The sequence below is a fragment of the Colobus angolensis genome, unplaced genomic scaffold, assembly GCF_000951035.1.
Source record: "Colobus angolensis palliatus isolate OR3802 unplaced genomic scaffold, Cang.pa_1.0 Scaffold89, whole genome shotgun sequence".
Taxonomy (NCBI): domain Eukaryota; kingdom Metazoa; phylum Chordata; class Mammalia; order Primates; family Cercopithecidae; genus Colobus; species Colobus angolensis.
This window is the reverse complement of record NW_012122820.1, coordinates 4,549,577-4,562,068: the sequence shown is the minus strand read 5'-3', so window position 1 is coordinate 4,562,068 and position 12,492 is coordinate 4,549,577. Positions and strand designations below refer to the sequence as shown.

General features: G+C 49.1%; 1 protein-coding gene across 2 annotated transcripts in view; it reads right to left on the bottom strand.

Moving 5' to 3' along the window:
* Window positions 1-713: 713 nt before the first annotated feature.
* Window positions 714-12,492, bottom strand: part of PRMT8 (protein arginine methyltransferase 8) — a 203,501-nt gene continuing 191,722 nt past the window's right edge. For both annotated transcript variants that reach the window (XM_011931063.1, XM_011931062.1), the window contains exons 8-10: window positions 11,389-11,539; window positions 2,352-2,473; window positions 714-1,587 (exon numbers count right to left, since the gene is read on the bottom strand). In XM_011931063.1, the coding sequence (XP_011786453.1) occupies window positions 1,504-1,587; window positions 2,352-2,473; window positions 11,389-11,539 (357 nt within the window). In that variant the 3' untranslated portion in view covers window positions 714-1,503. The remainder of the gene's footprint in view (window positions 1,588-2,351; window positions 2,474-11,388; window positions 11,540-12,492) is intronic.

Genomic DNA, 12,492 nt, shown 5'->3' with positions numbered 1-12,492 from the left:
TACCAAATGGCTGGGGTAAGTCCTCTGTGTGTAACTCCCAAGGCTTCACGGAATTGACAAAGTCCATGAATATCAGAAAGTTATGGAAGTGCAGAGGCTATTGCCATTGGGTTCAGTTATCATTATCCAGGGGCTCTGCCATCACCAGCACTCCCCACCCATGCAAAGCCAGGCCCGAGGTCTCCCCTGCACCTTCCCCATTCTTGGATCCCATTAACTCCACCCATCATCTCTAAATGGCCCCTCTTCCTTCCCCCCACCTGGAATGTCTCTTTCCAGGGAGGTGACGTAGATGAGATTCATGGTCTTGGAAGCTAAAGCATAACCCAAGACCAGACCAAATCAAAACACTCCACCACGCCCTGCAAAGTACATTGTATTTCCATCCTTCATAGATTCCACTGTTACTTCGCCTGGACCAAGGCTGGACATTTTCCTAACAGGTCTCCAGGCCATGCATAGCCTCCCATTCTGGTGCACTCTTGGTTAGCTCCTGTCCCCAATCCCAGCTCCATGACCTTCTTCTCACCCTCTAAGGCAGGACCCCTCAGAGACCATGGGAGAGATGCTCTTAGGCCAGCCCTGACCTCTCTGCTGAGGAGCAAACGTGAACCCACATAGGTGCTGCTGCCCTTGAGTCTCTACTCCATGGTGGCCTCTGGCTTTCCCCCAGCCCTCCCACTTCACAGCACAAGGAACCAAACATCCCACGGTTTTGTTCTCATGTGTGTTTATTGAGCGCCCACGGAGTCCGTGGTACTATGCTCAGGGTTCAGAGCCACAGTCCAGTCAAAAGGAGACCAGAGCTAGTACAGAGAATGTTTCATAGCTGCTTAACATCTGGTAAGGGGTGGGGAAGGGGCGAACTAATCACAAAACAAATTCCTATTCAAAAGCAACAGAATCTCCTCTGAGAGTAATATATATTCTAGGCACACGCGCACGCACACACGCACACACCCTTCTGAGTGAACACCTAGGTCTACCCACTTGGTTGTATATGCATGCATATACAGGTATCTGTGGGTAAATATCAACTATGCTGCTCACATTCACACGTGCACGCACACACACACCACCGCACACAAATAATCTGGCTTATGCTATCAAAGATGCTATGTCTCCAGGTTCTAGTGGAAGCAATCTGTCCTAGACACCCGCAGCATGCAAAACTCAGAAGACCCGGAGAGTCACAGTTAAGGAGGAGACAGGGAGACGCAAATACGTTTCCACCCTCGGGGCCCAGCCACAGCACGCGAGGTCGCTCTTTGTTGGCAACACAAAGCCTTCGTGAAGGGCTCCCAGGGCAGAGTGGAGGGGCTGGAGGCCTTCTGTCCAGTGGCGGAGTCCGCGGGAGCCCTGGGGAGTTCACCAATCTTCAAGGCAGAGTTGAAAACTCTGGTTTTCAGGTGTGTAGTCCTGCAAACGGTATTCTTTGGGACGGCACGGCAGATCGAGGCGAGAGTTCCTTTTCTCCTTGCTCTCTGCAGCTTCCCACGTGTGCTAACGCATTTTGTAGTCATTAGATACAGACGTTTCACACAGCTGTCCCTTAAAATCCAAGTCTACTGTGAAATCGAGGTCTCGCTGCAAGGCAAAGAGAGAGCGAAGGGTCAGGCAGCCGTCTGGGTACGAGGCCACAGCCCCACTCTCTGGCACCGCCTGCCCCCAGCACCACAGGGATGGGTAGCACCAGTGTCTTAAAGCTTTCTGGCTAAGGGGTTCCCCTGAACAGCCCACAGGAATTCATTCTGCTCCCTCCTTGTCTTCACAGGAAGTTCTTCCATTTCTCCCTAAATCCTTCCTGCTCTAATAAAAGAAAAATGTTCCGAGTTCATCCTGGAAGTAAACTGATTGGGGTAGTTGAGTGTTCTATGAGGTGACCTGCCGAGCATTCTGCAGATACTTTTAGCGCACGTGCCCGCACCTGGGGCTGCCCAGAAAGCGCCAGCCGGTCTCCCTCGCACTAGGCCAGCTGAAGAGATACCAAACATCCGCCAGCCACCAGGAGCTTATCTCCTGGCCCAGCTCCTGCTAAATGAGGTAGGACCCATTTATTTGAAAGCCTTTCACAGAAAGAGCTGGAAGCTGTCTTCAAAGCCGAGACAGTCCAGAATTGGACCCAGGGAAAACCTCTATTTGCAGAGTTTTGAGGGATCAAGCCTGAGTCCCTCAATGAGGTCCAGTCACGTCCACATGTGGCTACCAGCTGCCTCCCTCAGTAAGTTTCTGATTGTTCACGAGACACTTAAGAGACTGGGCAAGTGAGTCCTGAGTGAGCCGGCTCCATGGGGACCTTCTCCCCTATGTCCCTGGCCCCGTTCTGTGACACAGGTGGCCTTGGCACTTACCACATTTTTGGCATTTGGCTTCATGGATATGGTCCCGTAGATTTCCTCCCCCCTCCGGACAGTGAGGTAATCTTCCAAGTAGAAGACAGTCTGCTTCCAGTGGGTGTAAGGAGCGTCAGGGGCTGAGGGGTAAAAGAACAGGGGAGGTGGGAAGAAAGAGTCAAAGATGATGTCTCCAAAGGGATGAAGCTGGGACCCTGCATAGAAGTTACTGGGCTTCCTCCAGGACTCACTGAAACCACCCGCCTCGGCACTCTTGTTGGGTCAGGTGCATAGTCCTTACAGTCTGCCTCCAAGCCCCATGAGAACTCCCACTCAGCCCCAGTGGCCTCGCCTCCCATCACATTTCCATCCCCTCAGTGCTGATCCTAGCTGGGGATCAGAAGACAGACAACCTGATACTACAAGTTCATAGCATGGGATGGATGATGAATGCCTTGTCACCCACTAAATGCATCGACATACCTGTGTCTGAACATGCTGCTGTTTTTAATGAGTTCAACAGAATGAAGATGTTCAGACAGCGTGGGGAAGGGATTTGCAGAGTAGGGCCTCCTATCTCCCCTTAAATGTCATCATTCATGCAAACCCCACAGCTAAACCAGTTTCCCCAGATCCACTGATAATGGCAGGTACTTGGTCCTCAATCTTGCAAATAGCTTTCCCTGCTGAGCACACATAGTGGCTCATAGCTGTAATTCCAGCTACTCAGGAAGCTGAGGCAGGAGGACTGGTTGAGCCTGGGAGTTCAAGAACAGCCTGGGCAACATAATGAGAAAACTAGCCGAGGGTGGTAGCTCACATCTGTGGTCCCAGCTACTCAGGAGGCTGAGGCAGGAGGATCCATTCAGCCTGGGAGTTCAAGGTTGCAGTGAGCTATGACTGTACCACTGCACTCTAGCCTGGGTGACAGAGTAAGACCCTGTCTCCAAAAAAAAAAAAAAAAAGCTTTCCCTGCCTGCTTCTCTATGCATGAGGAACTAAACCTAGCACCTTGGCCCAGGGTTTCAAGTGTATCTTCCTAACTGGATCAGAAAGAAATGAGGGATGGTTCTTGTCCCACAGCCCTAATGCTGGCCCACAGCTCATTCATCCTGCATGACCCAAAGCCATAGTGGTACTTGCACCTCCCCGACGCCTGCCATTGAGTCTCTTCCCTTCCCTCTCAGCACACGACATATTCTCCCATTAAATGTGAGGGATCCTGCCTCACAGGCCATCATCCTCGCCAGCAGCTGTCTCTGAAATTCTTCCTCTCCCTCCTTTCCAGCCTCTCACTTCCTCATCCTTCCTCTGGGAAGCCTTGCCTGACCCGCGAAACCTGGATTGAGTGCTCCCAAGGCACCCTGACCTTCTGTTATTGCAGTGTGTGTCACACAAGATAAATGTCTTTCCCCCACCCCATTTGTCTGCATCCTCCATGGACTGCAAGCTCCATGAGGGCAGGGACTGGGCCAGCCTTGCTTCCTCATGCCTGCCTCTGTGCTTGGTAGATCTATGAGTATTGAAACATGAATGATGGTAAGAACCCAAAGAGCAAGTGTCTGTGGTGTTTCAATGTACTCGTACGTGTCCAGTTACACTGGGGCCCTTTGGAATCTAGACTGTAGAAGAACCCATCTTATTACAGGAAGTTCCTCTTGGTTTGGGCTGTTGCATTCCTCTACCAGGATTTCCTCTTTTTTTTTTTTTTTAAGGACCAATGATAAAGATGAGAAGACTTGGGGATAAGATAAGGGTCTTCAAAATCCTTCAAAAGCTGTCACATGGAAAGACTTACATGTGGTCTTATCATGGCTTTGGGGGCAGAGCAAAGGCTAGTCACTAGGAGTCATTAGAAGGCAGATTTTTAGATTTTTAATTTACCAAGATGAATTAGAGCTGTCCCACAATCGTATGAGCCACCTGAGGTCCAACCTGGCAGGTGTTCACACAGCACCGACTGGGGCTTTATCATGCACTGACTCAGACCTGGTGACCTCTAAGAGCTTTCAAAACCCCAACGCCTATTTTAACAGCACTGAAGAGTCTGTCTTTCTCTGCCCTTCACAATGAACTGGCTTGATCAAATGTCAGTGGTTTGGAGAGAGACTCAAGTAGCCTTCCATGCGTGCATTTGGGAAATCGATGCAAACTCAAGGTTGTGGGGAGAAAGTGCAGCCTGCACATTTGGGAAGGGAAGGAGGATCATGAAGGTGCAGTCTGTCCCCTTCAGACCCTGCCTGGGTTCCTGAACACATCCAGCCTTTCTGCCCTCCAGGGCATACTGCTGTCTGCAGAGAAAGTCCCCCTGCTCCCAACAACCTTCTCTGCCAGCTACCTCTAAATAGTCAAAAGATAGTTTCTGGTTATGTGTGGAGACTGTCAGTGTATGACTGACAGCACTCTCGCCCCCACTTCCACCTACACCAGCTCAGACAGGTGTCTCTCTCCTGTTCCTAAAGACCTTCAGGCAAGGGAATTCAAGCAGCCTCCTTCTGCCACCTAATCCGATGCCTTATGAGACCGCCAGAGACTTCCTGGCCCAGATTTGCCAGCCATTGGGTCTGCCTCAGATGGTAGTCCCCAAAACATGCCAGCTTTGAGCTGGAGGAAGATGATTATTTTCCTTGATATCAACATCAAAGGGTTAAGAACATCCACAAACATCTCATTTCCATGATGGGTCCATTAGCCATGGACTAATTGTCTAAACCAGTTTTCCCAATCCTAGTTCTCCATCAAAGTGCCCAGGAAAAACTTAGTAAAAGTCAGTATTTTGATTCTACTCCAAGAGATTTGAAGTCAGTAATTCTGGGGGGCGTGGAGGGGCAGGTGATGTAGACACACAGCCATGGCTGAATCCCAGTGCATCTCCTGACCTCCTTTGGGAAGGTAGAGTGAGAAAGACATTTAATTAGGTGACAACAGCCCAGTGTCCAGTCTCCACTTTGCCACTGTCTTGTGTGACCTGGGGCTCCTTTTCTGCATCTGCAGAATATGGGTCATGATATTTATCTCCTGAGGTATTGTGAGGATGAGATGAGATGAGAAGGGGAAAGGATTATAGACTAAGGATGACCAAACCTCCTGCTGTGCCCAGGACAGTTCCAGTTCGCATCTGTTTTCCTGGCATAATGATTAATAGCTCTTCCCTTCACCTGCAAACGTGTCCTTAATGGAAAGCTGAGTTACACAGCCACCCCACCTAAAACATATTAGGCCCATGTTAGCGACATACCAAGCCATTGCATCAGGCAAGTCTTTGGTCATTACAGTGGTATATGATTTTATTAGTTCATCAACTATGGCTCTGGCCTGCAAAGGTATGCCGCCTCTCTCTAGTGGTGGAGAATGTACTGGAAAGGATCCAGAATGTCACCGTGCAAAAGGGTGGGCATAGAGTTCTCCTTGTCAGGGAGGAAGGCTTTCCCTTCCTCCGCCCCACCCCCATCTATGACCATCCAGATTGTACAACCAGCTCTCAGGCTTCCCTACTCTGAAGATGCCTCCCTGCTCTTAGCATTCCGGCCCCACATACCCCTTTTCTCCCTCCCACAAGTCCCTTCCCCATCACAATCTCTCTGATTCTAGGCTTTAGGCAGCTTTTCCTCTGCATTTTTGAAGTGAGCATGACCAGTACCGCCTGCAGCATTCCCAGTGCCGTGCATCCATTCACCATTCCACAGACTTCCACTTAGGATGCCTGCCACAGGCCAGGTATGGCTCTAGAATTGGGGAACAGCAAATGGGATGAACACCATGTTGTCCCCTCCTCCCCCGATCATACAGCCTCAGTGAGAAGACATTCAGGCAAATAGTGAGAAGTAGGGTGGGTGCTGTGACCAAGGAGGGGGCTTGGGAACACAGGGAGCTGAGGGTGCAAATGACAGGGCCTGGCCTCTCACCAGAGTTTTCCTGGTGCTTTTGGGAAGGGAGCGGAATCCTGCTTCCCATCTCACTGATCAGTGACTAAGTGGCTGGTCATCCTTTCTGGGATATAATTTTTCTAGCTGTGAGTTTGGAATTATATTCCTCAGAGAATTCACAGGCCTTTTGTAGGATGGAGGACTATGCACCAAGAAGCTTCTTTAATGTGGGAAAATGACTCAATGTCACAGGATGTCAGTGGCAGAAAGGGGCTGCCTGAGCCCAAGGCCCAGAAAGTAACTTGCTCAAAGTCCTCTCCAATGTCTGATCTGCCTACCTTGCTGATACCTGAAAAAACTAGGGCTTGCACCCAGGCCTGCTTCTGCTGGGGCTCCTGCCCTTCCACCGGCTACCTGATTTTCCTGGATTACATAGCAGCCCCAGAGGCCCCAGTTCCCACTTCTACTCCCACCCCACTGAGGATGTGCTGTGACTGGGGGGCACTGTGCCCACTGGCTGCCACAGCCTGGAACCCTGGGTGTCTGTGCCTATTTGTGACAGATTCTGCCTGGAGCTGCAGAGACATCAGAGTCGTTGGAAGGGATCGTTTTTCAGGTTGTGTGGTATGGAATGTGCTTCTGACTGGCCCACAGAGCGTGCTACCGCTGGGCTGAGGCAGAAAACTCAGCTGGGGGTTGATGTGGAGGGACCACACACAGCAGGCTACACTTTGCATCAAGTTCAAAAACAGCTGAGACCAAACACTACCTTGGTTAGGCACACACATCCATGTGATCAAACTTTTCATAAATAGCAAGGGAATAAGGGACACAAAATTCAGGATAATGTTCATCTATACGGGAGGTGGGATGGGGTGGGGCATCCAGGAAGATGCAGAGGTGTGGCAGCATTTCAGCCATTGAGTCAGGGCATGGCTTGAATTAATAAGTGTAAGCAAATTAATGTGACTATGCATTAATTTATTTATACTTAATTATAATTGTAATCATATTACAGTTATTACCATGGTCTTTCTAGTTAATATTTATATTTTAGTGAAAAACTATTTATTTTTAATATTAACTGATGTATTTACCTTCTAACAGTAATACTAATACATTTATTTTATTTATTAGTTTTTATTAATCTATTTTGTTAGTATTTATTAATTTATTCTAGTTACTATTTTATGTTCTAGTTAATAGTAATTAATTTATAATCTGGTTGCTGAGTTACATGGTGAGTTCATGGATATTCATTGCATTAATATATAAATTAGCAAAAAGTGAACCATGAATGGTCCAGTAATGACATATGGCATGAGCCAAGAATTAGATTAAGTCTGTGCATCTGAGATCCACAAAAACAGAAAGTGTTACTCAGTCGGTTGTCAGAGTCTAGATGGTCTGAGTATACCCCGCTGTTAACCCACATTAACTGGGAAAGAATTTGGCTACCTGCTAGAAACAGAGCCCCCACGCTGACATACGAAGGTGGCTGAGAAAGCAACTCAACACATTATTCTCCCACCCCCATTGCTACCCATATAGGCATGTGCCAAGAAGAGGGATCTACGTCAGCCAGAAAGCAAAGAGTCTTGGTGAGGCCTGAGGGTATACCTGAGTGAGGAGATGGAATAGCCTTTCTGGAAGAAAGTCAACATTGGTCAAATTCTCAGCCCTCTGGTTCAGGGCAGTCTTGCACAGAGGCAGTGGTCCCCAAGCTGGAACATGCATTGCCATCACCTGGAGGTCTTGTTAAGACACAGACTGCTGGCCCCTACCCCCAGAGTTTCTGATTCAGGAGGTCCAGGGTGAGGCTTGAGAATCTGCAACCCTAACAATTTCCCAGGTGATGCTGATGATGTTACCCGTCCAGCGACCACACTTTGAAAACCACTTCCCTAAGGCATGACAAACTGGAGACTGCAGGACCTCCACATGTCTTTCAGAACCTAAGCATGTGGAATTCTGTGCAAAAGGGAGGAGGTATAACACCATAACTGCAGAAAGACAGAGGAACATGCTCACAGCTGGGTTTAGATCCGTGGTCTTTGAGGCACGTGGGACTGTGGTGGGCGTGTGACCAAAGACTAGGAAAGAAAGCCACTGAGTTAGAGCCTTCAGCACTCAGGGCAAATCCTCACCATCTTTCAGGCAGCCCAGAGCTGATGTCTTGATTCTGGATGTCAGCTTAATCCAGGCCTCTCCACATGGGACCGTGAAGAATGTCATCCCTGACACTACAGAGCCAGGGAGCCATCTCTAGACAGTGTCCAGCAGCTGTTTGCTTGACTTTGGGGACTAGAAATATTAATAGATCATCTCAAGGAAAATAAAACTCTGGCTGAGAGCTGCAGGGATGGAGCCTGGGCTTTGGAAACTTAGAACTTTTTCCAGAGTATCCTTGCCCACCGACTTTCTCATCACCTACAGCAGGGCAGGCCCTGGGTTAGACATCATCCTGGTGATTGAATAGGCAGAGCCAGCTCCTGTGACTTCATCCCTAGCTTCCAATCACAGCCACTGTCCCCAAGAAGGCTCCTGCCCAGCTCCCTCACTACCCCCACTCTCACCATTGCTAGGCAGAGTCTTCCCAATCCTTCAAGATCAAAGTGAAACCCGCTGCTCCTGCCCACTGGAAAGACATGTACTGCCCCTGTGAGGAGGGCAGCAGCAGATGACCCAGATCAGGGCAGGAAAGCACCAGCACTGCCTGGCTGATGGAGACCAGAAAACCCAATCTCAGTAGTCAAGAGGCATTAGTTCTGGGAAAAGCCTTTCTTTGAAGAGATTAATCTGTCTCTTGCTTCTCTTTCCATAGGTAAAAGGGAATCATTGAGACCAGCTTGGACAATGAGGCAAGACCCCACCTCTACCAAAAAAAAATAAAAATAAAAATAATCCAGGCATGGTGACATGTGCCTGTAGTCCCAGCTACTTGGGTGGCTAAGGCAGGAGGATCACTTGAGCCCAGGAGGTGAAGGTTGCAGTGAGCTATGATTGCGCCACTGCACTCCAGCCTGGGAGACAGAGTGAACCTTGTCTCTGAGAAAAAAAATGAAAAAAAGCATCATTGTCATCATGGCTTCTGGGAGTAAAGAATCATGGCCTTGATTTCTGGTAGAACTCACCTCCCCACTCCTGCTACTAGACATGCAATTACTCACCTCCTCACCCCCTGATGACATGCTCCCAATTCCAAGGAAGACTCAGTAGGAACACATTCTCAAGGGCAGGGTTCGTATCATCATACACATCTTAGAGCAATTTGTTAAGAACTGTGCTTTAGAAGCCCCGAATGCAGAGATCACTGAGATCTGATCCCTACTCATGCAGGACACTGACGGTTGCAAGAAAGAGTGAAAATGCTGAATAAACAATGGCATAGGCCCTGTGTTGGAATCCTGTGTGGTTGTTTAAAAAAGAAGCTAGGTATCTCTGTGAGGCTATGAGAGTATCACCAAGATAACATTGTTAAATAAAGAAAAGGTAGCCGAGGGCAGTGCAGAGGGTAGGATCCAATCTAAGTTTTAAAAAATGGTGTATTTTTGATACTGTACTATGCTTACATAAGACACCATCAATGGGGCAGCTGGGCAAAGGGTTCACACAACTCTGTGTACTATTTTTACAACTTCCTGTGAATCTATAATTATTTCAAAATAAAAAGCCAAAAAAAGAGGCGTCTATGGATATGCATGTGCTTGTGCACCCACTGAAATCTGGTGGAATGATACAAAAGAAATCATTAATAACAATATTTGCCTCTGAAGAGTGGGAGTGGGATGCGTTGGGAGTGAGAATGTTTTCTTTGACTTTTTCTGCCCTTTCGTCCTGATTTCTTCTTGCTGTTGTGCATGTGTCTCACTTGAAACGTCACCATGACAGGCACATGCACGGGATGTCAGGGAGCCCTGAGGACATCGAACCTTGACCCAAAGGGAAGGCGGGGATCAGGTAACCCCTGAGCTGAGACAGGAAATCAGGTGAAGAGATGGGGCAGGGGTGGTGTTACCACCTGAATTGTAACCCCCTTCCAAATTCATGTGGAAGTCCTAATCCCCACTACCTGAGAATGTGACTGTATTTGGAAAAAGGGCTTTAAAAGAGGTGACTACTTTCATCCAGTCTGACTGGTGTCCTTAGAAGAGGCAATTGGGACATACATGGAGCCACCAAGGGCTCATGAGCACAGAGGAAAGACTGCATGAGGACACAGCGAGAAGGTGGCCAACTACAAGGCAAGAGGAGATCCCTCACCAGAAATCCACCCTGCTGACACCTTGCCCTTGGACTTCCAGCCTCCAGAACTGCATGTGTGGTTAAGCCCCAAACCTGGGTAATCTGTTATGGCTGCCCTCACAGACTGACACAGGAGAAGAGGGGATGATGAGAGCCTCTGACAAAGGCCCCTCCCACCTCCTGGACACACCTGGATGGACAAGGACTGATGTGTGCAGAAGCCATGGCCCAGAGAATGAAGAGGCCTCACTGAGTTGAGAAGTCAGCAAGGAGCTCGGTGAAGCTGGGCCATCTGTGTGGTAGATGGGACAGGGCTTGGCCAAGAGGGGTGGTGAGGAATGAGGCTGGAGAGTGGACCAGGGCCAGGCCATGGGATCCCCATTTGCCGGGCTTATCTACTGCAGGCAGCGAGGCACCTCGGAAGTGGGGCTGGGATTTGGGAGTGGGGTGATCTTGGGGGAACGCCATCAGAGATTTAATGAAGGATGGGTTGGTGTGAAAGTAAGGGAGAAGGGAAGGAGACATAGAGACCAGTGTGCAGGCTGCTGCAAGACAGGCTGTGTCCTGCACAGAGGCATGGGAGTGCAGACTAGGCTTGTTCAACTCCATCCACACCCACCACACAGAATGTGCTCAGAAAGTGCTGCCTGAACAAATATGCATTTGAAGGGTCTCAGGACCCCTTCATGAGCCCTACCTCCTGACTCTCCCTCATCCAACACACTCTCAACTTGGGCTGTAACAACCACATCATTATTTACCTTCCCCTTGGACAGCACAAGTGTAGGGATGCACGGTTCCTCCATGGTAGGAGAGGTTGATGGGTGTCACCCAGCTAACACCCAGCCCCTTCTCCCCAAGTCAAGGCCAGCTCTGGTCACCCCACAAAGACTTGAGGAAGCATGGGAGAGGGAGGAGGCTCTGGGAAGCAACAAACAGCTCACCTGTGGAAAACCCCATTTTCTTGTGGCACTTGGTAAATTCAATATTAAAATAGGTGACCAGGGCGTGGACGTAGTCGTTGCGCTGTATCTGCAGGCAGAATGCAGATGTGAACGAGAGCTCTTCCGTCTTCACTGTGTAAATGTCCACCTCCTGCAGCCCAGAGAAGAGAGAATGCCGGGAACTTATCGCCTCCACCATGTCTGCGTCCTGGTCAGCAGCCTCGTTCTATGAGAGACTGTGGTCTGTCGGCTCTCTGAGGGATATCTTTATTCTTGGGGTGATTTTCCAGGCTCTCCACCACCCTCCCAATCACCTCCTCCATCCTTTCTAGGGTGGAGTATGCTCAAGCAATGATGCAAATGGATTTGAATCAAAACCTGAGGGGAGCAGGATTCAGAAGGTAAATCTGCCGGGGTTTGGGGCGACAGGGGGATGATGGGGAAGGGAGAGAACAGGAGGATTAATTAGACAATGCATCCCTTCACCTGTCAGAGCAGCCTCGAGTGGTCCACCCAGGCACTGCTCCATCCATCGTTCTTAAAATGTGGTCCCTGAAAGATCAGCACCAACAGTACCTGGGGGAAAATTCTGAGGGGGTCAGACCTGCTGGATCAAAATGGCAATCTGTGTTTTATCAGGCCCTCCAGTGATGTGGATGAACCAGACTACCCCTTCCGCAATTTTTTGATACTCAAGTTCCCAGCAATAGGAGGTTTCAAGGATGACATTAGGAGTAAGGACCTGAGCCCACAAAGTCACAGACTGAGCTTAGGAAAGTTCTGCTGGCCATTTTTCGCAAGGCTCGACTGTTTTCAAAAATAAATAAAAGTGGAAAATAAGAAGTGAGAATTTTCAGTTCTGGCTGGGGAACGTGGAACATGAAGAACTAATAACTCTAAGAATTTCAACTGGAAAATGGCTGAAAATCAATCTCGCACGGGGAGCAGGTGGAATTGAAAGACGTCCGCACTGTGCTGTTCTTTTCTATGGAAGAATGCTGGCCTGCTGCTTGTTGCCCGTGAGGCAGGGCAAACCTACCAGAGCCCAAGATGCATCCCCACAGATTCTAGCGAGGCCCAAGGAAGAAATTCCCATTAGTCAAG